Here is a 27,293-nt window from a genome sequence, read left to right on the forward strand (position 1 = left end):
CCGCATAATGCTGCGATGGTCTTAGCAAATCCCTAAGGGTCTGTTTGGATACGCGGATTTTAAAATCTTGGATTTCCTTAAAATCGTAGATAGGAGACGAGAGAATAAGGAGACCGACCGTTTCGCTTCTCTTTAGAATCTTGGATTTTAAGTAAGAGATCCAGGTTTTAGAAATCTCTCCCCCATCCTGAGATTTCTAAATCCTGGAAACATGGGATGATCACCTACTCTATTGCTGATGGAAAGAAGGGCGATAAATCAGAAAATGATGGTTGATCTCCTTCTTCTCTCGTCTCCAACTACAATTTTGAGGAAATCCAAGATTCTAAAATCCGTGTATCCACACGGCCTCTAAGAAAAAATGTTTTTACCTTTTCTCTGAACGGGCTCAAGTACACTTTCCAATTTCAACAGGCCAAAAACTACTTTTACACAATATTTTGAAAACATATAAAAAAATTTGTAGCCATCATAGATAACCTTCTAATCTGCCGAGGTCTACTCAATAGAAGATGGAAAGCATCCATCAAAATAATTCCACACCATAGAATATGGGAAGTGATATTTACGCCCCTTTTGATCACCAGGGACACCCAGCGCCAGTGTATCAATGGCAAAAGGGGGGCTAATGTACTTTATGTTAGAAAAATCCAGTGGCTTTGATTGCAAAGTACACTGGCAAATGGGTGTCCCTGGTGATAAAAGGGGCGTAAATATCATTTCCCTAGAATATCCTTATATTACGGTAGAAAATGAATTTAAATAGCCTTTGTCGACTGTCACTTCATTGTCTTCTATGAATCATGCAAGCTTGTAGGAGATTGGATATTGTTCACTATGTAGCTTTAGCTTATCGACCATCTCTTGTCGGATCATGTTCTCACAACTCACAAGTGCCGCTATTGATGATGAAGTTGCAAATCTTTTAGTAAGTTGTTAATCAAGTTTGAGAAATGTTTTGCCAAAACAGTAGATTGTATCCTCCACAGAGGAGGTGTTCTTGCTACGGTGGATAACTAATGCTTCACCATGGTCTCTACAGGTGATCTCCTCACCTTCTCCATCATCTAGATGACGATGCCTCATCTTCTTCCTCCAAAACTTATTCAACCAAATCTTCTTCAATGTTTTCTTCATCTTTTCCCACAATCTAGTTATCTCCTTCCCCAATCTTTCCTGTCGGACCTTCAATTGCTCCCACCAAGCCGAAGTATGCTTCTAGAGCTTGATCACAGTAATCTTAAATTTTTTATGGTCTAACACTACTTTAAAAAAACACTAACAATTGCATTATAAAAATTAATAAATTATCGAGTTTTATCTTAAATTCAGACTCCAAAAAATCCACCATTAGATTAATATCCAAAAAAAAAGATTAATATCCTACCTTCAATCTAGATAATGAGCTCGATGGTCTCTTAACACATGTTCATTCGACTCAACTAGCGAATCCCAATGATAGAAAAGGTGGACATCATTGTTAGAGCCGAGACTGGACACTTCGTGACTTTGAGATTTGAAATTCTTAAGATGTATTAGCTATTGAACTTTTTTTTCCTCAATTTAAGAACTTCATCATTTGCGAAATCCCAAGAGAATGATGGCTTGATATCAAATGAAATGCAAACTCCCACAACACACTGCAGCACACATACTCATCAACCCAATTTAGTGAGTACAAAAATTGGGAATAAATCAGCTCATAAGAAAAGGACAGAAGCTAAGACTCTCAATGAATCGTAATACTCCATCTTGGGTCCATATTGGAAATGCCAAAGTTCATCTTGTAACCACCAAAAGCATTCTATTTTATTGTGAAAACTTTCTTTCTTGGGTTGAATGGAAATGAAAATAAACAGAAAATGAGATAAAAAACATAATCATAGAAATCAAGAGCCGAGTACTTGGTTGACTCGGCTAAGTACTCAATTGACGTGGTCATAACTTGCCAGAGTCAAATGAGTTTTGATTTGACTTTATAGGGCAAAACAGTAACATGGACCCGGGAAAAGACACGACCAATAATAAAAGGGTACATGGTTCATCATATTGGGTGACTAATTCCATGAGAAAAGATGATTCAAGAGCTCCCATTATAGGGAAAGTACTATATTTATGCCTCTAATTCGCCCCCTTATTGAGATGGGCCTGAACTGAAGGGCCCCTGTGTGCTGTTAGCCGGAGGGATTGAGGACAGTGGTGCCCAAGCTAAAAAGGGTATTTTTCAATATATACAAATTGCATAGTTTCTATATTTGGGCCAAACTATTGCATTGTGATTGGGTTGGGATTTTATAAGGTATTGGTTGTAATTTGTTGTTCCTTAGCACGTCCGTCATGGATCTCCTTTTTTATGACAATCTATTAGTTGGGGCTTATCCTAAAATAAAGTTAGGGGCAAAATTAGGGTGTCTACAAAACCAAAAACACAATTATAGAAGCCAGACCAAATCCGAAATGAACAGATGAACTATGTAACCTAATTTAAATATTTCCTTCCATTAATTAGGCCATTTACCAGTTAGCTACTTACCAAAAGATACTTAGGTACCCCAAATTCCTTCATTTCAAAACTAGAACAAAAGAGAGAAAGCAGTCACAATATATCAAATACTCTATTATCTTCCACGTCATGGAAAGGGAACCTATGAAACTAAGATTTATATCACTTCAAATCATGTAGCCCGGACTCTCAAATACAGCCACACAAATCTATCACAAAACTCCAAACCACCATTTGAGAGTGACTATCAACTTCAGCAACCTGCATCAATCATTGGCTCATGTTGGTATTTCTTTCCTCATAGAGAGTATGCATGCATGTAATTTAACTAGCTAGTTCCGTCTTCTTTTCAATTCATCACATACCTTGTGGCTATGTATTTAAGACAGTCAGGTATGAGTTGATTTCAAATCTTTTTCACCAGCTGCACATGGTGGGGTAATATTCTTGCATACGAAGTGAGTAGATGTGGTTGGATGGGGAAGAGGATGGACTGATATTGACACCCCATTTGCTTTTGTTTTGTATCTTTGTTCTCTTTTTTTGGTCAGTTTTATTCGTCCTCCAGCTCATCCAAATCACAAGAGAGTTGTTGGAAAATCACCAACATAGCTAGGGAATTGTAACAGAGAATCATTGCTCTCTTGACTAGTCATTGTTAAGGAGAATTGTTGATTGGTTTGTGAACACAAAGGTGCTTTCAGCACTGAAGTGTTATTTTCTCTTGTTGTAACTGGTAAAATTCCCAATGAAGATGCTTCTTGTTACAGTCAATGCAGATTTCACTAGACATATTGGGCAACCACGAAAAATTATTCCATGGAATCTTGGTGGGTGCCATTGTGGAAGAGAAGAAGGGTGGGGGAAGACTTTCGGGCCAGTTGAGTATGGGCTTCATCTCCTTGTGACAGTACATTGAATATATCATTTGTATAGTTCCACTAATAACAACTCCACTGAGCGTGGGCTTCAACCCAGTCTAATCTGGCCCAAGTCCATATTAATGGTAGGACCTTCAAGTGATTGCCAAGCATACCCTAAATCTTTACTTCCCTCTCGGTTCTTCGAGGGTGGGCTTCATCCCCTTCTGGAGGGACATGGAATGAGTCTTTGGATAGTCTAAGGAAGGTCCTGGTAAACCGTAAATCTAATAGAATTATGCAACTCAAACCGTGCAAGATCACAAGATTACAAAAGGGGTCAGCAAACTTACCTCGATCTATCATGGTGGTGACCTTCTGTTGGTCCACCTGATCTATGGTGGGGAAGATCTATGGGGTGCAACTCGGGCAGGGTTGGATCGGGTTGAGGCCAACCCTAACCCAACCCGAGATAGCATTCCCTCAACCCTAACCCAACCCAACCCAAGCCTTGGGTTGAGGATGGTCAACCCTAACCCAATCCGCCTCTAAATCTCTCAACCCTATCCCAACCCATCTAACTCGAAAATGGGTTGGGTTGAGTCGGGTCAGGGTCAGGTTCACCTAGGGCCAAACAGAAAAAATACAATGACCCAAAGAAAATCAAGATAAAATTAGAGGACAGAGGCCGGGTCGGGTTGCCAAAGCCTCAACCCTAACCCAACCCGAAATTAAATCGGGTTGGACCTAACCCAACTAGGGGTGCAACTTGGGTCGGGCTCAACCCGAACCCGATGGGTTCAACCCGATTTTGGCTTGGCTTGGCTTGGCATTTTCTCTGGTTGGGTTGGGTTGGGTTAGGGTTGAGAAAGCCAACCTGATTTAATTTCGGGTTGGTTTAGGGTTCAGGCCTCGCCAACCCGACCCAACCCGAACCCGACCTCCGTCCTCTAATTTTATCATTATTTTCTTTGGATTATGTTTTTTTTATTGTATTTTTATGTTTGGACCTAGATTAACCCAAACCTAACCTAACCCGACTCAACCCGAACCCGACCGGACCCTACCCAACCCGATTTGGAGGCGGGTTGGGTTAGGGTTGACTATCCTCAATCCGAGGCTCGGGTTGGGTTGGGTTAGGGTTGAGGAAATGCTATCTCGGGTTGGGTTAGGGTTGGCCACAACCCGGCCCAAGTTGCACCCCTAAACCCAGCCCAACCCAACCCGAGCCAACATTGAGTTGAACCCATCGGGTTCGGGTTGAGCCCGATCCAAGTTGCATCCCTAGGAAGATCACTTTTGGTCAGGTTAGATGGCAGCAATGAGCAACTCCTTGTTTATAGAAAAACATCTCCTAAATTTCTACCCATAATAGAACTTTGTTTGGCTTAGTTTTGACCAACTACATTATCCAAACTTAGCTAAATTGGGCTATACTAACTAGGGGTGGACATGGTTCGGTTCGGTTCGTTTCGGTTTAAGGTCGGTTCCCAAAATTTGGAACCAGAACCGAACCACTTATCTTTGGAACCGAACCGAATCAGAACCGAACTTGATCGGTTCGGTTCGGTTCGGTTATGGGTTTACCCAACCTTTATTTTATAAAAAATTTCCCATTTATTGGCAACCAAAAACGTTAAGTTTAAAACTAGCGTTTAGTTTAAAAGGCAACCAAAAATGTTAGCAAAGTAAAATGTTAAAGGGGGGTGAATTTCTCCTCAAGCAGTAGTAAACCATTCTCACATAACCGTTATGGGGAGGGGGTGATTTTATCCGTTGGGGGGGATGTCATCACTAATGGTTCTCGGTTCGGTTCTCGGTTCAAGATCCCAAACCCAGAATCGAACCAATTGCAATCGGTTCCCAAACAATTGAACCAGAACCGAACCGAACCAAAGTGGCTGCTTCGGTTCGATTCCTCGGGTTGGCCCGAACGATGTCCACCTCTAATACTAACCACCCATTGTTAAACTATAACTACAGAGTGATTTGCGGAAGCGTACCTTCTATCATGGCAATTAGATCTTGAGATTACGAATTCCCTCAACCTTGTTGAACAATGAGAACGAACACGATCTCTGCTGTGCACAAACAAGAGAAGAGAGATTAGTCTGTAGAAAACCTTAGGGCTCGATCGATGGAATCGCAGGCACAGTTTTCGTCTCAAATTAGGGACCCTCTTTATGATGAAACTTTAGCTATAGCGTATGAGTGTTGTTGCCATCAAACGCGGGCCATATTTATAGATTTCTGATCACAAGAGTTTGTGTCCTTCTACACCTCTAACACTCACGTGTTTTAGAGTTTTAAAACACTTGGGATTTATCCCTAAGACTCCCTTTGCAAATACAACTGTTGTGGAGAAAGAGAATAAGAAAACTAACGTTTTCTCTTGAAGTGGGAGCCACCAATGTGGGCCACACCATAAAATGCCAACACCTATGTCTCAAGAGAACGAGATGGATTGATTACCATTATACCCTTTATTGATCACTATGGTCAATGGGTAACTCCAGTAATTTTAAGTTAGGAACCAATGGCAAGAGGTAAATCTACAAAGGAGCCGGAGAGCTAAGAAGCTGAGTCAGAAGATGATAGAAACCCGTGGATATTAAGAGTTCTTGAGATTCTTTGTGCCTCCTTTTTCCACTTCTAAGATTATATCTTGTCGTTGTTCTCTTGGTTTGTTTCCCTGTACTTGTGATAGATTTTGTTTCTGTAAGCTGATTGTCTCATCTCTTATCTTTCAAATAAACCAGTACGGGTCCATGCCTAACCTCAGCTTACCTATAATAAAAATAAAAAATAAAAAAACTCCAATAATTTAACATTTAATTTCATTATTCAACCTAAACCATCAATCTTAGATAAATAATTTCCCACAATAAGACCTTACACGCCCTACAACAAACACCTCCATCGGGCGTGGGCTTCATCCCAATCCAACCTTGCCCAAATGCATGTTAGTTGTAAGACACTAGGACCTTCCTTTCTCATCATGTTGAAAGAAAAAACAAAAAAACAAACTTGTCCTCGGCCACACACACACCCTACTCTAGAAATGGTAGGACCAATGGCGATGGCACTTGAAACGTAAGGGGGGCAATTGCCCCCCTTATTTTTTTGTGAAAAAATATGTACTTTTTATTTTAATATTTTTTTTATACTTAATTATTTTCACTTATAACTTACTACCCCCTTTTATTTTCATTTCTCAGAAAGACAGAAACCTCTTCACCGTTCAAGGCTTCAAGCGACTCTCTTGGCAAAAAAAAACCCTAGCTGCCTCTTCTCAGTTCTCACCATCTGTTCATGCTGCTCATCGGCGGGCCGGCGGCTTCATTTTTCCCACAAAAATGTAAGCTTTGCAGCCAGGTACTCTCTCTCTCTCTCTCTCTCTCTCTCTCTCTCTCTCTCTCTCTCTCTCTCTCTCATTTTTTATTTTTTGTCCTTTTTTTACTTGAAACTTCAAAGCGGCCATTTCTGCTAATCTGCTATTCTAGACTTTCTAGTCTTTTGGTTAGGTGGAAGATGATTAGATGAACCATGGAATTAAATATCATCTCTTTGGGTCTGATTTGGGATTTTTTGGTTTCGGGTTTCATCTATATGACTATATGTCTCTATGCTCTCATTTTTTGATTTTTTGCAACTGATTTCATGGTAGGGTTCTGAATTTCTTATTTGGGGGTTTTTGGTTCATCGGTTTTTAGTTTTTCATCCATATATTGCTTTATGTGGCTGTGATTTCATCTTCTATGTAGTTTTAAACTAGATTTCATACTTTTTATAAGGGTTTTGGGTTCTTTTTGTTCATAGAACCCTAATAGGACTCCTATGAAATAGAAGCTGCGATTCTCACTTGCTGTAAAAAAAACATGTCCTCTAAATGTGGACCCAAGCTAAAATTGAAGGCTGTGTTAAGCTCCTAAATCATTCTATCATTAAATGCTAATACACAGCTCATTGGCGTGGAGTAGAAACTTCAGACAAGTGGGCTCATATACAGAGCAATTGTGAGCGGAAAGCTCCAATGTTTGAGTTCATCATAACCTATTCCAAGATTTCTTTTGGCCACAGTTGCTTCCACATTGAGATTTCCTCCTTGCTGTGTAGTTTCCTAATTCCTCCATAGAAACCATCTGCTTCATTTCCTTCTTCCCGATGATTCTTCCTATTTACAGCTGCTCGCCGCCACCGTGATCCAGGCATGTATTGGTTGAACTCCAGAATCAAAGTATCTGCAAGTGTGGTTATATATAATTATGTGAAAAAGCTGATTTCTATAATAAGTCACAAAAGAAAATGAATGAAACATTTTGATAGAAAGAAGAAAACATTCTAAACAGAGTTCTAGGTGGGTCCTCATCTATGTTATATGGATTCTTTTGAATGGGCTACATGTCCGTGTTGGACATGTGTAGGATTTCAGTACTTTAGGATTCACGGAGACAATTATAGATCTCTTTCATGTTTTTTTTATTACAACAAATTTACAAGTATCACATGTTTTGAGTGTTATCTATAGTTTAATAGTATGTTTTTTATATGGAAATAAAACATTATACTCAATTAACAGAATAAAGGTCTCAATATGCTACTTATTATAACCATAATATCTGAATCTACAAATCTTTTTTTCTTGAGGTCAGCTGAATCCGACACCGAGAACAGTACCCTGTCGGATTCTGACACTCACAGTTGTATCTGTACTCATGCAAAGGTCCTCGTGTTTGGTTAGGTATACTCCTTGTAAGTTGCTTTTATAAATGTGAACAGTTCCACTGTAATTGTCATTTTTCATGTTATGCTATAAGATGCAATGAAATATCACTTGCCAAGTGAATTACAGTAAGAAAAACTCTAGCTCTGTTAAAATGAATACTTAAAGATGGTGTGCTAATTGAATTATTAAGCTACCTCAAATATAATATTACAATTCACTGGCTCAGAGGAACCTTAATTGAGGAATTTCAACCTAATAATGGCTAAGTGTACGCAAGAAACATTCATTCACCAGATTTTGACGTTAATAGGATGTTATATGGCTAATATTGCCAAAACCAAGACCAGAGGTTTCCTGGAGTTACATGGTTCACTGAGCATTTTTTTAAGAACAATATAATAAGGGGACTAATATCTGGCTGCTAAGAGTTTTTTTAGCATTCTTTTACATTGATATAGTGATTGATAATTAAATATTTTTGTGATATAGTGATAGAAGTTCTTTGTCTTTCTTGTTTGTTTTTTAGGTATGGAAACATATTTTTCGAGAGTACCGTCGTTAAGGTCGATAACCCCTCCTACAACTTCAATTATCCCCACCAAAGAACGAGAAAATTCTAAAAGAATTCGATTGGAACTTGATCCTAAAAATCCTCCTGTTGATCCCAGATTAAGAAGGCCAATAATTGATTATCATCATAATGATAGGGCAAAAGTTCGAATGATATACTTAGGAATGGGTCCAATTCAACCACGTAATCATGACTTTCCTCAAATTATGGAAGGAAAAGAGAATAGGCGGTTTAATCAAAATTGGTTTGATGATTATCCCACTTGGTTGGAGTATAGCATTGCAAAAGACGCGGCTTATTGTTTGTGTTGCTATCTTTTTAAATCGGATAGTAAGGAGCATGTGGGAAGTTGTGATGCTTTTGTTGTTAAGGGGTTCTCTAATTGGAAGAAAGTAGAAAGATTTGAAAAACATATAGGGGGTCATAATAGTGCTCATAATCAAGCTTTGAGTAAATGTGAAGCTCTTAGGAATCAAGAGCAACATATTGAAGCGTTGGTAAATAAGCAAACAGAGCAACAACAAAGTGACTATCGAATTCACTTGCATGCTTCAGTTTTGAATGCTCGATTCCTTTTAGAACAAGGTTTACCTTTTCGCAGGCATGATGAATCTTGTGACTCGCTTAACCAATGAAACTTTCGTCAGCATTTGAAGTTCATGACCATGATTAATGAAGATATGAAGAGGGTTTGTGTGGAGAAGTGTCACGGGAATCTTATACTAGTGACTTCAGATATCCAAAAGGATATAGTGAGTGCATGTGCAATTGAAACCACTAACTTAATCATTAAAGATCTCGGGGATTCATTGTTTTCTATTTTGGTTGATGAAGCTCGTGATGTTTCTAGCAAGGAGCAAATGGCCGTAGTTATACGTTATGTAGATAAGCTTGGGCATGTGGTTGAGCGTTTGTTAGGTATTACTCACGTTCTCAACACCACTGCTACATCCCTTAAGGAAGAAATTGAAGCAATATTGGCCAAGCATAAATTGAGCATATCGAGACTTCGTGGTCAAGGATATGATGGGGCAAGTAACATGCAAGGGGAGTTTAATGGTCTTAAAGCACTAATCTTGAAGGAGAATGAATATGCTTACTATGTTCATTGTTTTGCTCATCAATTACAGTTGGCATTAGTTGGTGTTGCAAAGAAAAATATGAACATCTCCGATCTCTTTTTTTTAGTTACAAATGTAGTAAATGTGGTTGGGGGTTCTTGTAAGCGCCATGATATTCTTCAGGAGATTCAACTTGCAAAAATTAAGGAAGCACTTGAAAATGGTGAGCTTTCAAATGGACAAGGACTTAATCAAGAGACCACACTCAAACGTGCGGGGGATACACGTTGGAGCTCACACTATAGAACACTGGTTAGTTTGGAATATATGTTTTGCTCTATTCTTGATGTGCTTGATCTTATTGTCAAAGATATGAAGTTAAGTTCAGATCAAAAGGCATGAAGCGCATAATCTCTTAAAATCATTGCAAACTTTTGAATTCACATTTTCCCTTCATTTGATGATAAGTTTATTGGAAATTACAAATGAATTGTCGCAAGCATTACAAATGAAGGATCAAGATATTGTGAATGCCATGACATTAGTGAGAATATCAAAACAACGACTACAATTGATGCGAGACAATGGATGGAATTCTTTGTTAGATGACATTTTTTTCATTTTGTGCCAAACATGACATAGAAGTCCCTAACATGGTTGATACTTATGTTGTTCCCGGAAGAGTGCAACGGCATGTAGATAAAAGAACGGTCTTGCACCATTTTCAAGTTGAGTTATTTTTTCAAGTTATAGGCTTGCAACTTCAAGAGCTCAATAGTCATTTCAATGAAGCAAATACAGAGTTGCTTCTATGTGTAGCATATTTGAATCCAAGTGATTCATTTTATGCATTTGATAAAGAGAAGTTGATTCGACTCTCTAAGTTTTATCTAAAAGAATTTCCAGAAGTTCAATATTCTACAAAAGAATTAGACAACCAACGTGAAACATATATTCTTGATATGAGGTCTAATACTCACTTTGTGAATTTGAAAGGAATTGGAGATCTTGCTGAAAAAATGGTTGAAAAGGGAAAGCATGCCTTGTATCCACTTGTTTACAAGCTCATCACATTGGTACTAATTTTACCAGTCGCAACTGCAACCGTTGAGAGGGCCTTTTCTGCCATGAAGATCTTGAAGAATCGATTACGCAATAGAATGTCGTATCAATTTATGGCCGATTGCTTGATTCCATATGTTGAGAAGGATATTTTTGGTAACATCGATGATGAAACAATCATGTGTCGTTTCTAAAAAATGAGACCACGTCGAGGAAGCCTATAAAATTTTCTTATGGTCATGTTAGTAGGTTTTGCACTCTAAAACTGTAAGATGTCATTTTTGTTTACCTCAATGTATGTTGGTGATGGAATATATATGAGGGTTTTTTTTTAAAACTATAATATTGCTTTCATTTGTTTGGAGAAAAAAAATTACTATAATTTTTGCCCTCCTTGTTCAAAATTTCTGGCATCCCCCTGGGTAGGACCGACCTTACATTGTTAGAGTTCCCATCATTTCCAACAAAGAGGTGCTCAATTCATCTCCCTTAGATGATTGAATTTAGCTCGAGATTATAACCAAGACCGCAAAGGGCTGTAGTCAAGCATCAAACCTAGTAAGCATGATATATACATTAGTTTGAGTTTCAATAAAACATAATCCTAAGAAAATAATAATAAAATTAGAGGACGGAGGTCGGGTTCGGCTCAGGTCGGGTTGCCAAGGGCTCGACCCTAACCCAACCCAACCCAACCCAACCCAAGAAAATGCCAACCCAACCCGAGCCAAAATCGGTTTGAACCTGTCGGCTTCTGGTTGAGCCCCACCCAAGTTGCACCCCTACAACATTCGTCCATCCAGGAGAACTTCTCAAAAAGAGAGCCCAAGGGCCCATGGCCCAAGTTAGAGTCAGTTTTTGACACGGACATTTGCATCTGAAGGCAAACAAGCAAGCAAGCAATATCAACCGTCTTTAAGCCTTGAATCACTACTTTCGTACCCAATCTAGGCCAAGTCAGGCTGTGAGAGAGGACCCACGGCTATTGATATTAGCACTACCATGTTTTAATAATTACACAAACTCAGCTTGTCTTGTCTTTTTTAATTAGATTATGAGAGCTTTTTGGGAACTGGAGTATACTTTGACAGCTGTTTAAATAATAAAGGACAAGATGAGTTTGTGCAATTATCAAAACATGGAGGTGCCAATATCAATACCCTCTTTTTATTTCACTACTTATATAAAGCAATTAAAGGAATGTGTAATATGGTTAATTTAATTAAACACATGTTTTCCCTAGTTAAATGTGTAATTTCTTTCATTGTCGTGCGGGTTGAGCATTGGCATGGTCAATGCCTTTGCCCATTGAGGAGGTGATCCCTTCAACCATTTTGATTTAATATAAAATGAAAATGATTAAGAAATAGGACTGATATCCGCACAACCATTTTCTTAATAACGGGACAAACTCATATTGTTTTACATTTTTTAACAAGCTGTCAAAAAACGCTATTATTACCTAATCCCAAAAGCTCTCGGCAGCAAATAAGAGAAGTGTAAAACAAAGTTAGTCGTGCCATTATTAAAATATGGTCGTGCCGATATCAGTAGCCTTAAGAAATTGATAAGTTCCCCCAAAACCACTCAAATCTTCCACTCGATCTCTGCGATGAGATTTACGCATATAAACGAACAAAAATAAAAGGGCCATGATAAATTCGCACCCCTGTAGGGTAATTCGCACCGCTTGTAATGTTAATTGTCGCAGCCTTTAACGCTTTTTGACGTCAATTCACATTACATGGATGCGAATTATCCCGCAGTGAGTGCGAATTTATCATCACCCAAATAAGATTTTCACATCTCCTCCTTTGTTTCTCTTCTCTGTCTCTACTAGGGTTTCTATTTTTAAATCTACTTGAAGCATGTTTTGTTAAAAAAAGTTTCTATTTAACGCTAGGGTTTAGGGTTCCCTTTCATGCGCCTCTAATGGCGTCAGAAAGAAGTAAACAATCTCTTACCGCTACAAATCCACCCCCTCGAGCCCTAGACGTTCAGAAATTTGCAGAGTCCCGAGCTCCAGAGCTCGAATCGCTGCTCTCGATCGTTACGAATCGAGTAAACAACGATTTTCGATCGAGGAGAAACAAGAGGAGGAGAACTACTGGTTATGATAATCGTGTTGCGAAGAACAGAGGGAAAAAGAGAAGGAAAGTAGAGGAAATAAAAAAGAACGAAGGTTTGGTTCTAGAGAAGGATCAGAAGAAGGTTTCGCGTAGAATTCGAAGGAGAATGGAGTTCAAGAAGAATCCAGAATTAGGGTTTTGTACTTCAGGGGATGGAACGAAGAGGCTTAGAACTCATCTTTGGCATGCTAAGCGGTTTATGATGGTGAAAAGATGGGGCTTTCATCTGCCTCTTGGATTGCAAGGCAGGTATTAGTAATTTTCTGCCTCTTTCTATAGAAAAAAAAAAAAAAAAACTTTAATGGATTTTGAAAATTGTTCTCGTGTTTTTTTTTTTTTTGGTTGCATAAGTTGGTTCAGTCAATTTGTTATTAATTTGGATCGATCATCATTCGCAAATAAAATAAAATAATGGATCATACAAAAAAATTAATGTACTGATAAATTTCTTCTTAATTTGGGTCTGAATAATGTGACTATTAACAGTCTAAAAGAGAACTTAACTCCATGCAGTTATGAGTTCATAGATCTTTAATAGTGGACAAATGAAAATCCATCAAATTAATCTATGGGTCCTTAAATCAGTTCCAGTAAATTGCCTCTACAGAACAAGGATATGACATGCTCAGCCAACTACAGAGCATAATTGACTTTGTTAAGGTTTAAAAGATAAATAACGCCTTTCTCCAACAGCTTAAGCTTTTGGAGAAGTTGGCAAGTTAACAGACTCAAAGCTAGAACAGAAGACTTTTCTTCTCATATGAATATGAAGTCTAGTGTCCACCCACTTCAGCACAATCAACAGTGGCTCATTTGTGGCGTAACATGTCAAAATCGAGTCCCTCAACCAGTAGATCTATGAAGTCTACTTGGATTACTTATTCCTATCTTGCCTAAAAATAAACACCCAAACTGTTATAAGGAAAGTGCTAGAATATATGCTAGAGGTCAGTTCTTTGCCAACACTGGTGAATTCATTTTTTTTCTCTTTATATGCTTTTGAAGTCAAATTACTGTTGGGACTCAACCTTAGATCCAATATCTTCTTACCATTTTCAGAGTAATCATAAAATGATGAAATCAGCTCTAATTAAGGATTTGTTTTCTGAAAAATCCTCGACATCACAAGTGGTGAACACATTTGCTTAAATGACTTACCCTCTTATGCTTTGTATTCCATCTATTTGTCTTGTGAGCTGTATCAGTAGTTATATGTGTAAATATTCTTGCTCCTAAGTCTTAACAAGGTGCCAGGATGGTCACTGTGTGTATTCTTTCTTTTAGTTACTCATTTTATTGGAAAGGATCAATATAAATAACATTTCTGTTAATAACTTAAATATTTATTGGTTGCAGAGGAAAAGGCTCAAGGGCTGTCTTGAAGTGGCTCAAATACGGATCACTCGTACATGATGCAAGCTACTGCTGCGCTGTCCAATTGGAGGGTCCAGAGGTAGGCATTCTCTTTATTGTTTGAATTTTGAGCCTTTGGTTATAGATCTATCCACCCGTTAGTATAACATCATATTGCCTTCTTTGTCAACTGTTGAGATGCAAGTATTTTCTAGAGATGCAGTCTCTTTAAGGCACTGCAAATTTTGTGGTCTTTCTACTTCATCGTTTGTATAAAATCCTTGCCTTCAGGTTCATTATTTCCAAAACATATACATGGCTTAGGTTGTTTGTATTTTCTTATTTCAGTGGTAGGTTTGCGGAGTCTAACTAGGTTTTATTTATTTCATCTGTTTCCAGGATTCCCTTTTGACAATTTTAGGAATGGTTCTGGTTCCATCACCAGCAGTTATTCCAGAAGGACAATTCTGTCCCCTTTTTTGTGGAGTTTGCTATGGAAGCGCAACGGTAGGTTGCTCCTTTGGTAAGGGCAATGCCACCTGCTTCCTTTTTGTAAAATAGGATATGTAAATAGATGGATTTATGACATTTTCTTCTTGCACAGCTTCATCACATTGGGGCTCCTGTTTCGAAATTAATTGCTCCAGTCACATACATGTGGCGGCCTTGCTTTAGAGACCAACTTAATGTTGATTGTGGAGAAGATCCTATATTGAATGGATTTCACATGGCTTGTAATAACGAGTGCAGCACTTCACTTCGCCAGTTGTGGATATGGATACATGCGGCTGCTTTCAGCGAAGGATTTGATGCTCTGAAATCTGCCTGTCAAAAACTGGTACCTCCTTGCCAATTGTTTATTGTTTATATTATACTGCTATGGTGCAATGCTTCTCTGATAATGAATAATGGATAGTCCATCTGTGAGCAAATTTAGTTGTCTGTATTAGTTGTCTGGTAATTTTGTTAGCTCATTCTCGTATGAGTTTTAGATCAGGCCAAGTCTCGTCTCTTGAGATATTTTCCTGTTTGGGAAGCCCTTTAACCATCAGTTTGTCTGTAAACCCCTTTGAATACTGGAGAGTTGATGCAGGTAGTAGGCCAAATAAGAGCATATTTGCCCATTAGGATTTATTTCCATGTTATTTAGTTTCTAGGTTTTTATTTTTCATATTATTTAGATTTAGGGCATTTATTTACTTTCCATGTAATTTTATTTCAATTGCCTATAAATAGGCCTCATTGTAGTAAGAATTATTAGGTTTTGATGAATTGATATTGATTGGCTTCTCCCCTCTACAGGTTTCTTCTTCTTCCTCTTTCTCCTCTATTCTTCCTCTTGTACTTCTCCCCTATCTCTTCTCTTCTACTTTTAATTCTTCACTTCTTCTCCTATTCTTCTTAAGGTAATCTTCTATTCTTCCCTCTCTCCTCTCCGTCTTCTCTTTTTCTCCCCTTTCTTCTATTTCTCTCCCGGTCCTACGTCAAGATTGCTTTGCAAGTACGGGAGCCAGGCAACACAAGTCGATAATTTCTTTGGCCAGCTCCAAAAGGCAAAAAACTCATAAAAGTTGGCTTCAGACAAGCTTGAAATCTACTTTGGCAAACTATTAACCATACATGTTCTACTTGATTGTTTGATTTGTTCCCCAACAACCCAATCAACAACTCTGCACCTTACATCCCGTCCCACAGTATCTGCTCATTTCAGATTCAGGGAAGTTGTTCCTTAGTTGGTCCTTCTGTTTCTGATAGTTTCTATTGTACTTGAAAAATCTTACTCCAGTCATTTCCAGCAGGTTGCCACAGCTCGGGAAAAGTTTCTTGTATCAACTTGGAATTTGAATCAAACGTGTTCCTCAAGCAGGATCCTGGCAAACATAATCAGGAATGAGAAGCATGTATCCCCACAGTTGCATCAAACTTTTCCCAAAATACTGTGTGGTCTGCCATAGTATCTTTTTTTTTTTTTTGAATGGCAGTCTACCATAGTATCTTACATACAAGATGCTAATCACCGCAGTTATATTGCATGTACTGGGTCTACCATATTATCTGACATATAAGATGCTAATCACATCATTTATATTGTGTGTACTACGTGATTTTTTGGTACTTTGATATTTTAATATTTGTGCATCCTGTTTGGTGTACATAACAAAGAAAACTTCTCTTCATGTCCCATTCTGGATTGTCTGATTCCTACACATTTCCATGTTAACCATCCTCATCCAGTTCTAGTGCTGGCTCAATTTCGTGTGTTTAGGTGATATAGGTTGTGAAGAAGTGTATGATCTTACCATTAAATAAAAAAGTGTATGATCTTTTGTTCTTTTCTTATATGGGAAGTTTCAATTGCTATCTTCATTCCCTCTTTGACACAAAAGATGTCAGACACCAACACGTGATATCTGACAGGTACCTATATTTTTATCCATGTTCTAGTAACTAAAATTTCTTTATATCTTCATGGCATTGGATGGTTATCGAGTAGCAAACATTTGTTTGAGTGCGGATAAGTATGGGTTATTTAAAGGTTACACTCCAACTGCTTTGGCGATCACATGCTGACGTAGTTAATCCCTAGATGGTTCTTTCATTAATTTCTATGAACATTGAATGGTAACAAATATTTTTGATTTTTGTCTAGAAGATGATGTATATTAACTTTGGTTAGTTATCTTTTTTCAGATGCATGAGAATGGCGTGTCTGTCAATTGTTTTTCACTTGATGGGAAATTTGCAAGATTGGAAGTTATGGGATCAAAGGCAACCCAAGTTATTCAGAAGATACTACATCCTATTTCTGAGTGAGTTGCATTCTATTCACAAATATTGGTTCCAAATTTACAACTTATTTATGCTCCAATTAAACTGAGAACCAAAACTCTCTCCTGACAGGACACCCAGTGCGTTTGAGCATCCTATGTTGAGGAAATGTTCAATTGTGGATTCTGACACCAACTACCAACATCAGAAGGCCTTTGTCCTCAAGCATGCACAAGACCTCCCCTCTCGTGCAATTTTATCTTTAGTAGTCCAAGATCCTCGTGATTTATCCATGAATAGCATTGATTGTGTTCTAGAAGCACCTTCTACTAGTTTTGGGGCTGATTTACAAAAAGTGGACGATGTTAAAGAAAATGCTACTGTAGCTCCAAATAATAATGAAGAGGTCATGTCATCTTTGTGGTTGAAACCCGATGGAAACACTGGTCATTTTTCCGACAGCAAGGACTTGTGGGCTTCTCAAGAACAGATCAGTCCTCCAGTAGAGGAGAATGTTCTTTGCACAGAGAGACATCAGAGGCGTTTGGACTCTTTTTTTCTTGCAAGTACAAGTTCACAGACATTGCCTGCTGAAACTAAGGAGGGCTCTGTTAGATCTTGCCCCATTTTGCTTTTAAAGAATAGTAACCGATGCGACTCTTGCATGGGGTAAGTTGAGAATTTAATTTTCTTCAATTCATTTCTTGGTTGGCATTACCAAGGTTCTATCAATGATGGTTTTGCTGAAAAAAATCACCATTCCGACAAAACTCCTGTTTATGTTGTGCTTTAATGTATTTTAGTATGTTAACCCACTTTACAGACCTGGTATCACTGTGTTTTTCTAATCTTTTACAGATGGTCTATCATTCTACCTGTAAGTTGGGTCAAGGCTTTCTGGATTCCTCTCATCTCCCATGGGGCTCGCGCAGTTGGATTGCGAGAAAGGAGGTGGGTTGCATCTGATGTAAGTGCATGCGTGTCAACCTGAAACTTGCTTTGAGTGTCATGTTTCAAAATTCAAAGTATTATAATTTTAAGTAATAGTCTGGTCTTGTCTTTGCTCCAATGTTGCAGAATGGAGTGCCGCTCTTCCCTTTCGATTTTCCCGATTGCAAGGCATACTCATCCTTAATGGCTGCTGAAGCTGCGGCATCCAATCAAATAGCTGAACTTCGTCCCCTCGCTATGAGACCTTTAAGAGTTCCCATACCACCTCCATGGGATTGTGCTAGGTGTTTTGTTGAAGAAGAATCCACCACCACTAGCATGGGAGACATTAAAATGCTGGATGCGCAAATTAATAGTGCAGAAATAGCCCGCGGCACTTTATCGGTGAACTCAGACCGTGGGAATTATGATTCTGCATCATTGGAGCAGAAGGATGGTTCTACTTTTCAAGGTTTTGTCGCAAGGACGTCCTGTATCATAAGTAAACATCTGAGCACAGTCCATGGAGATCATTTGCTCTTATTCCCTAACACATCTATGGGGGAGAAGGGTTTCTATGAGATGATGAAGAAAGGCAGGATTTGTTGGCTACCAAAAAGAGAGAATCAGATACAACCTGATCAGAGACCGTGCTTTCTGAGAGTCCTTCTCCATGCTTACAAGGAAGGCGTTTTTGAAGAGGGAGCTGTTGTTTGTGCACCATTTCTTTCTGATGTTTTATTATGGAAATCCAGGTTCGTGGACCTATTAAGTTTCTTCTTTGCCAATAAATTTTGTTTTTCTATCATATTTCCCTCTTAAAGGGTTGAGCCTCTAGCTCAATTGGTCAAAGGCTTTGTTCGTTGACCATGAGGTGGGAGCTTGAATCCTAGCTTACCTACCCATATATATATAGAGAGAGAGAGAGAACATTTCCTACACACTTGTGTAGGTAAGTTACCTACACACTACCTTAAAATACAGTGGGGGCCCACATTGTTTGGGTGATCCAAACAATTCATTTGAATGGTCCTCACATAGATAGGGTGTCCACAAAAAATCAGATCCATAGGATCATCCCAACCCTACGATTTGTGGAGGTAAAATGGACGTGTATAAACCTTCATAAATTAGTCCATTTTTTGCCTCCATAGTTTGAATGGTTAGGATGATCCTATGGATCTGATTTTTTGTGGACACCCTATCTATGTGAGGACCATTCAAATGAATGGTTTGGATCACCCAAACAATGTGGGCCCCCACTGTATTTTAAGGTAGTGTGTAGGTAACTTACCTACACAAGTGTGTAGGAAATGTTCTCTCATATATATATATATATATATATATATATATATATATATATATAAAATGCTGACAAACCCAATGAGACTTCAATCAATTGCTTCATAGAACCAAGGTTTTAAGTTTCGGTCACCACCGAAACAGAAACATTTCAATTTCGGATGGAATTTTTGTGGAAATCTTGTAAAATCATGGAAATGTATGGAAACATATACTGATGATGAAATTTTATGATGAAAATTTGGGAAATTCTCAAATGCTAGAATAAACTCAAATACATACTTAGAAACCATCACAATAAGCAAGAAAGCCATCCATGATGGCTTAATCACATCAAACATCTAGTGACATGCGTTGTCGTACATGTCTGGAATATGGAAGTCAACAAAAAAAGTAACATGTCTGGAATATGAAAGTCAATAAAGAAGTAATGTGTAATGAAGTAAAAGAAAGGACAATGACTAGGCTCCCCTCCAAGGACCCCAACACTATGTCAATACTACATAGAGTTATGAGGTATTATTGGTCCCATTCCGATATAACATCCCCATGCATAAGATACGGGTTACTTTCTTTTGCAGTTCAATGATGCTATTAAATGAAATGCAAAGTGATTTGGTTTACAAAAAAGCATTCCCCCATTTTGTACTTAGTCAGACTCATCATTTGTATGATGCTTAGGTTTTGAAATTTAAAATTCCCCTGACTTTTCATGTTGAAATGAAAAGTGGGCCCACTTTTAATTCAACTAGGATGGGCCCACAAAGCATGTTGACAAAGATAAAAAATCTTAGATGTTTTTCTACCTTTGTTATTGGTATTGGCACCACTATTTGCACCATATACAAATGAAGTGTATATATAAATGCAACAAATCAATGGTTTAAAATAGTACATTATTATTTTATTTTTTTTGGATGGTTGAAAACAGGACATTATTAAAAACTTGAAATGTTCCAAATGGAATAACAGGTCCTTAATAAAAACAAATCAAAGAAACACATTTTAAGGAAAAAAATTCCCAACTTTTTAGGGTTTTCTAAATAGGGATCCAGATAATTTTCCATGGAAAAGGGGGAAAACGTGTTTCTTTGATTTGCAATGTTTCTTCAATTTACTGCGGATTCTGGCAGGATTTTTTTTGAGAAAATAGCTTTATACGCGGTAAATTATAACATGTTTTCCAGAAAATGGCTTTATTTATTATTACATTCTAAAATGTGTGCCTTTTTTTGTGGTTGGTAATCTGGGATCGAACCTGCGACCTCAAGGTTGAGATACGAAGCCTCAACCATTGAGCTACAGGCCCAATCCCAAAGTATGTGTCTTTGTTAAAGCCTATATGCTATGAGAATGATTCTATTTCTATCCTGTATATTTAGAAAGTTATGACTGCAGAAAGCTGAAATTCTCCCAAAATCTTATAATGAAATAACTTAAAATCCCTCTAAGTCGTCCCTTTTCGTACTGCTCCAAGGAAAAGTTACTTGAAATTTTGAAAGGAAACCCCTTGGCACAAGCCAGGATGTCATAGGTCCTATCAATATCTCCTTGACACTAACATTTGAAGCTACCATTGAAAAATCTAGGATTGACATCCATAAGACATTAGATTGGAAAATTTCTAGACTTCGTGCCATTTTGAGCTGTTGATCACTTCCGCTTTATGGTACATAGATTCTTCTAAATGGGCGAAGTACTTATGTTGGACCGGTGTTTTTTTTTTTTTTTTTGAAATTAGACCGGTGCTATATTCTAATACTTCAGAATTCTTTGCGACACTTTTAGATATCTTTTATCTATTTATTTTCTATATACTACTACCACAAATTTACAACTTCATGTTTTGAGTTTTGGCCATCCTAATAGTAAATTTTTATATGAAAATAAAAAATGGTACTTATCCTATCAAAATTTCCAAATTCCAATATATCACTTGTTATAATCATAGTATTATGTAGAAGAGTTAAAATTTATTAGCAAATCCATGAATCCGTTTTTTGAGGTTTGCCGAATCCAACACCTGCTACTCATGTTGGATACTCTACCCATGCACCATATCTTCCACTAGGTATCATTATCGCACTACCAAAGATTGTCTTGCAAGAGCTGATTAGTGATGCATGTTTCGGATACAAACTGAACTGGCTTGGCAGTGAATGTAATTGTTATTGACAAGGATGTTCAATGACCTCTTTGCCCATTGACATACATTCTTGAAAACATAATACTCTGTGTACGAGGTGCCTTGCAGAGTTATGATGGTGAAACTGAGTGCACTTCTGTTGTTTGAAAGTGATTCTCAATCTGTTTTTTATTGAGGAAGTGAAGGTTTGACTTGGGGCAATATTACAGTTATAGGTTCAGTCACCCTGGAAAATAAGACATCTTTGAGCAAGCTAAGTTGCCAATATGTTTCAAAGGATAGCAGAGGTTTTTGGTGAGATATTTTCATAAATCCAAGTTGTTGCCATCTCACGTATATTGGGAAGCCACTTTAGCCATTTCCTTTGGTTAATTCATGGGTTATCCATGTTTTTTGATTTGGGAGTCCATCTCAATTTCAGTAGTTTACCTGTTGGGTTCCAATCTGAACTCTATGTTTGCTAGCTTCTGATTTTGATTTATGCAAGTCTGATAAGCAAAATGAGTTACAACGCGAAGCCTTGGCGAAATTGAAGTGTTTAACGAGTAAGTGTTGGACAATTGATGGTAGAAGGGGCTCCACAAATGTTATTGCGTGGGCTGGGGGCAGACGTGTTGGGCCATGGAGACTAGCTAGCACGGTGGAAGAGATTAGAGACCTTGTTCGAGATATCCGCCCATCATTAACGCATAGGAGACAAACAACAAATTCAATGGCGGACGTTTTAGCAAAGGCGGGTGCAATCCAATCAGACACGGAAATATCTTTTAACGATATCATGAGGATTACATAAGATTATAGTCTTGCTTTTCGTGTACAGTCACAGGGACAGCTTGTCCCGTGTGTCAATTTGTAAATTTTTTACAGATGAAATGAAATAGTTACCCTCTCAAAAAAAAAAAGTGTTGAACAATTGAAACATGATTGCTTCAACAATTGTGATAATTTATAAATGGTGGATTTGAACGGTCCTGAGAAAAATATAGGCCGCACCCCCCCACTGATGAACAAGGAGAATGCACTGACTCTGCTTTGAGTTGCCCTGCTAGATCTTCTTACATTGACAAGTTGATGACCAACTTGTTGGAGTCTAGCTAGCTTTGCTGCATCAGAGCCACTGTTTCATTTTATCTTCTCTCTTTGGTTGGAAACAGCTATGGCGTGAGGCAAACACATATAACGTGAAAGATATTAGTGTAAAGTTACTTGCTCCCTGCAGTGCTTTGTTCTTATTTTGACTGGCAATTTAAGTGTTTTACTCGGTTGATGTGAAATCCACCCTTTTGAGGTGGATCATTTCCCTGATCTGATTTCGGTATTTTCATATTATTTGCTCTTCTCATTTAATAATCAGTGAGAATATACTGTCAGTGTAATCCTTTTCATGACGACTAAGATGCTGAATACTAACATGCAGATCAGAAGAAGAACAAGATGGGCTTCAAATCCCTCAATCCTTATTAAAATCTTACTTCATACAACAACAATCTGGCAAGTGGGAGCTTCAGATACCTGGGGACCCTCTCATCAGACAACAATCCCACAGGCGGCCTATTGGCTTTGTCACTACTGGATTTGTCCGGGGAAGGTTTGTATTTCCTCGTCTTCAATTGCTGTTGATATTTTTATGAGTTATTTGCATGGTTAAAAATTTTCGGCTGAAATTTTTGATTTTGGTTGGGACCGAAACCCAAATCACCCAAACCCGAAATTTCGGCCAGAGTCCCAAATTTTGAAAAAATGTGTTTTTTCAGTACAATAATGAAATTTGCTTTGATTTTTTACCGAAATTTCAGTTTCAGCTATGTCCGAAACCGAAACCAAAATTTAAATCCATGGTTTTTGTCTGCTTATCTGTGATAACATGGTGCAGTACCAAGCCAGTGGCAACAGCTTTGTGTGAGGTGACATCACTTGCGCAGCTGAGAAAAGAACAGTGGAGTGAGATGCAGGAGAAGGGGAGACGTGAGATTTTCGTGCTGGTTAGGAATTTGAAATCTACTGCCTATAGACTTGGCCTTGCAACCATTGTTGTGGAACAACAGGAAGAAGATTTGGCAGCCATGTAAGCTATTTAGTTCATTCATTCAATGCCAGTTTTGTCTTTTTATTTAGAGAGCATCCCAAATGTTTTAGTTAAGAAAAACACCTACGTACAGTGCGGAAAAATCACCAGATCTCCCTCTCAAAGAGCCCCTAAGAATTCTCATCATAACAATATTCTAAAAGTAATCTACTAACATATAGCAAGATACCTACTTAGACTCTAAACAAAAGTAAGTTTTCAGATAAACGGTCTAGACTTCCCTAAGTTTTCATGACTATCATTTTCTCTACTTGCTGATTGGAATTAGACTTGCTGCGGTAAGAGATGCAGCTGCATAGCCTGCATCAGCAACATAGGCTAGTGGCCTTCAGTCGTAACAGATCCTCATTATTTATTTATTTATTTTGGGAATGGGACAGCTTCAGTGGAAGAAAGGGTAAGCAACAACAACAATAATGTCTGTGGAGAATTTTCAGAGTTCTTCCCAAATTACCGAAATATCTGCTGAGATTTGGTATTAAATAAAATATAATTTTTTATTGGTGTACCGGATTTTCAACCTGAATTTCGAACTTTCGGTTTCAGTTGAAATTTTAGACCATATAACAACAAAGGTTTTAAATTTCGGTTTCGGGGGTAATTTCAGACCTAGCAGAAATCCCGAAATTTGGGAAAGGAATAAAATATTTTTTGTTCAATTGGTACGTCTGGCCAATTTCAGTTTTGGTCTTAGACCGAAATCCGAAAGTTCGGTCCGAAATTGAACTGAAATTTCGGATTTGGGACGAAATTTAAAAAATTTAAAGCCTTGGTTATATTATATAGTCCCTTAGCCTTTGTCGGCTGAGAGAAGAATAGCATCACTAACCTCAGCAATTACCAGTAGAAATTTGCTAAAACATTTCCGATATCATCGAATGAGGAGTTAGAAAAACAGATGGAAATGTAAAGAAAGTGGAATCTCAAAGATTAGTGGAGGAAAATCACAAAGAAGAGGTGAAAAGTTGTGTAAGATTTTGATAAAATTAAGAGAGAGCTTGAAAAACAAAAGAAATCAGCTTTCATGCAAAACATCAGATTTCAGAAATATATTCCTCCAAAGAAGAGGCGCTTCTACCTTGCCGAGAAGTTTAACGGAGAGATTGTTGTTTTGAGGATTTTCATGGAAATCCACGTGCTCTTCGAGCGTCAGCTTCTTCTCTGCTCTACTCACTCTCTCTCTCTCTCTCTCTCTCTCTCTCTCTCTCTGAAATGAAATGAAATGTGAAACTGTAATTTTCTACCTTCGTCCTCTCTATTTATATAGGGAGGAAGAAAGGGCAATGATAAATTCGCACCCCCTGTAGTGTAGGATAACACGCGCCCCTTTAAAGGATGGTATGTGGTGACTTGGACGCTTTTTTATGTTACAGGGGTGCGAATTATCCTATAGCGGGTGTGAATTTATTATTGTCCGGAAGAAAAGGTGGTGCTAATTGCAGTTTAGCCGGATGACCAAAACCGTGTGTCACACATTCGTCCAAGCGAATCTGAGCCGTATATTATGGTAGGCTTTGATATTAAGTAGACCTGGCAAACGGGTGGGGGCCGGGCCAGTTTTGACCCGGCCCGTACGGGTCCGTGTCAAATGGGCCTGGTCAAAATGACCCGGAAAATTCTACCGGTCACTAAGCTTGGACCCGGACCCGGCCTGGATTTTTGACATATTTTTTAAGATTTTTTTTTGTATAGGGATTTGCTAGCCACCTTCGCCAACCATTTATGTTTACTGTTTGAGAGATTTGTCTTATTGTCGCGTGGTGCAAACTGAAAAGATTGGCAGAAGTACGATTTGTGAAAAGATAATCATGGTACTAAGTTTTAAATGAGAAATTATGGGAAAGTGGAACCAAAGTAGAAAAATTACGGGAAAAAACGAAAGAATGTTCTAAAATATGACAATTACAGAAAAAAATACATAGACAAGGTAAAAGCTATGACAATTACGGAAAAAAAAAGTGCCAAAAAGGTCCAGAAATAAAACCTTCGCACTTCTCTACGAGCGCCCGCGGGTCCACCCCGGCCCGGCCAGTTTTGACGGGCCGGGTGGACCCGCAGGTCAATTTCAAACGGGTCACTGATTGGTGACCCGGATGCGTAATTTACGGGCGACCCGCGGGTCGAGGTCACTTTTTGCCAGGGATGTCCAATCAGCAGATCAACAATTCCGATATGCAACTGTGTAGGACTCATTGCTGATATATTCACCCCCTTACTTGGAAGTTGGAACAGCCCCTCTAGTGTTTTACCCCACCACTCCTTTGCACTAGAAGACTGTCCCAAGTAAGAAAAGGGGTGAAAATATCATTTTCCAGGGCATAAAGGTCTTCAGAGTTCAGACTAGGGGTGGCAAAATTGGCCGAACCGGAACCGAGCCGAAACCAAACCGAAAATTCGGTTTCGGTTTGGTTAAACCAAACCGATTCAAATTTCGGTTTGGGTATCAAACCGAACCGAAACCGAATATTTGCAATTATTATGAGTAAAGGGTGGCAAAATTGGCGGAATCGAACCGAAACCGAACCGAAAATTCAGTTTTGGTTCGGTTTTGGTTTGGTAAAACCAAACCGATTCAAATTTCGGTTTGGTTCGGTTTGGGGGTCAAACCGAACCGATTCAAATTTCGGTTTGGTTCGGTTTGGGGGTCAAACCGAACCGAAACCGAACCATTGCCACCCCTAGTTCAGACTAGGGGTGGGCCCACAAGAAAAGCTTCTATATAGATAAAACAAAAAAATGACCCTCCAAATCACAATGATTCGAGGGAGAGGACCCTTTGGAAGAATCATCTGGATCCTTTAATTCATCAAGTGGGACCCTCAATCAAACAAGATGGAGCGCTCCTAGCCACACGATTCGAGGCCCACATAAACAGATTAAACGAAATCTATACTCATCAATCATCATTGCAATATCTAAAAGACAAAAATATCCTTCACATGCAAATGGCGAAACAAACAGAAACAAACGCTACTCGCATCCGAACAAAAAGGGCAACAGTGGAAAACAAAAAAAAGAAGAAGAAGAAGAAAACTAGAAAGTTGTAGTCTGTTTGGCCTTTTTGTTTTTCATTTCTTTACCAGGATCCGAGTGAGAGCCATGAACGAGGAGCTTGAGCTTCCATGGCGTCTCTCTTCCTTCTCTTCGTTCTTGATTTTCTTGTGACTGTACCAAACACTGAATTGGGCTCAAAGAGGTAGGATTCTTGATCAGTCCAGAGATTATCCCCTGCAAAACTTAGGGTTTCAATAGACTGAACAGGGCATTCTTGCCATTCCAGAGCGTCAAGATCCACCTTCACCGACTCCAGAGTGAGGAATGCGTGAGAAGAAATGTTTTTATTCAGTGTAGATCGCATTGGGTTTTGCAGCTCGATCGAATCTAACGCAGTTTGAAGATCCTTCTGAGAGAAAAAAAAAAGCGAGGGGGTTAGATAAAGAAAGAAAAAGAAATATGATTAAGGGGATGTTTACCTTTGGACGGTTGTGTAATTTGATGAATCCGTGCATCTCAATGATCTGGTAATAGAAAAAGACTAAAAGGATTAGATGAAAATAAAGAAGGGAAACCTTTCAAAATGAAAATGAATCCCGTTTTATGCAATCGCATCGATTTACAGAGAGAAGAACAAATGGGTTATAGAAATATAAGTGGAAGAAAGGTGAGAGAGGGAGAATATATACCTGGTTGAGTTGTCTAAGGGTTAGTTCTTGGTTTTGGGGGTTTTCATAAAAACCCATGTACTCTTCCAGTTTCAACACCTTCTTTCCCTTCATCTCTCTCTCTCTCTCTCTC

General features: G+C 38.5%; 3 protein-coding genes across 5 annotated transcripts; 2 read left to right on the forward strand and 1 right to left on the reverse strand.

Annotated features, from left to right (window-relative positions):
• Nucleotides 1-8,407: 8,407 nt before the first annotated feature.
• On the forward strand, nt 8,408-10,977 carry LOC143853280 (uncharacterized). The gene is made up of 5 exons (XM_077362997.1): nt 8,408-8,438; nt 8,616-9,153; nt 9,667-10,119; nt 10,199-10,308; nt 10,361-10,977. The coding sequence occupies exons 1-5, from the start codon at nt 8,408-8,410 to the stop codon at nt 10,975-10,977; spliced, it is 1,749 nt and encodes a 582-aa protein (XP_077219112.1).
• Nucleotides 10,978-12,580: 1,603 nt separating this feature from the next.
• POP1 (ribonuclease Ps) lies at nt 12,581-23,526 on the forward strand. Of its 3 annotated transcripts, none has more exons than XM_077362058.1 (10): nt 12,581-13,161; nt 14,269-14,365; nt 14,665-14,772; nt 14,870-15,103; nt 16,957-17,075; nt 17,167-17,703; nt 17,893-18,001; nt 18,082-18,719; nt 22,830-23,000; nt 23,286-23,526. In XM_077362058.1, exons 1-10 carry the CDS (start codon nt 12,716-12,718, stop codon nt 23,479-23,481), a joined length of 2,655 nt encoding a protein of 884 aa, XP_077218173.1. In that variant the 5' UTR covers nt 12,581-12,715; the 3' UTR covers nt 23,482-23,526. The 3 variants fall into 3 exon arrangements, with proteins under 3 accessions (XP_077218173.1, XP_077218174.1, XP_077218175.1); XM_077362059.1 differs by having other exon boundaries at nt 12,590-13,161; nt 18,112-18,719; XM_077362060.1 differs by having other exon boundaries at nt 12,982-13,157.
• A 2,892-nt stretch (nt 23,527-26,418) lies between these two features.
• LOC143853550 (uncharacterized) lies at nt 26,419-27,293 on the reverse strand. The gene is made up of 3 exons (XM_077363361.1): nt 27,182-27,293; nt 26,972-27,016; nt 26,419-26,901 (listed from the first exon to the last, which is right to left on the reverse strand). The coding sequence occupies exons 1-3, from the start codon at nt 27,272-27,274 to the stop codon at nt 26,575-26,577; spliced, it is 465 nt and encodes a 154-aa protein (XP_077219476.1). The 5' UTR covers nt 27,275-27,293; the 3' UTR covers nt 26,419-26,574.

Source organism: Tasmannia lanceolata, unplaced genomic scaffold (assembly GCF_043159265.1).
Source record: "Tasmannia lanceolata isolate RefF3 unplaced genomic scaffold, GAP_Taslan_0.1 ptg000019l, whole genome shotgun sequence".
NCBI classification, from domain to species: domain Eukaryota; kingdom Viridiplantae; phylum Streptophyta; class Magnoliopsida; order Canellales; family Winteraceae; genus Tasmannia; species Tasmannia lanceolata.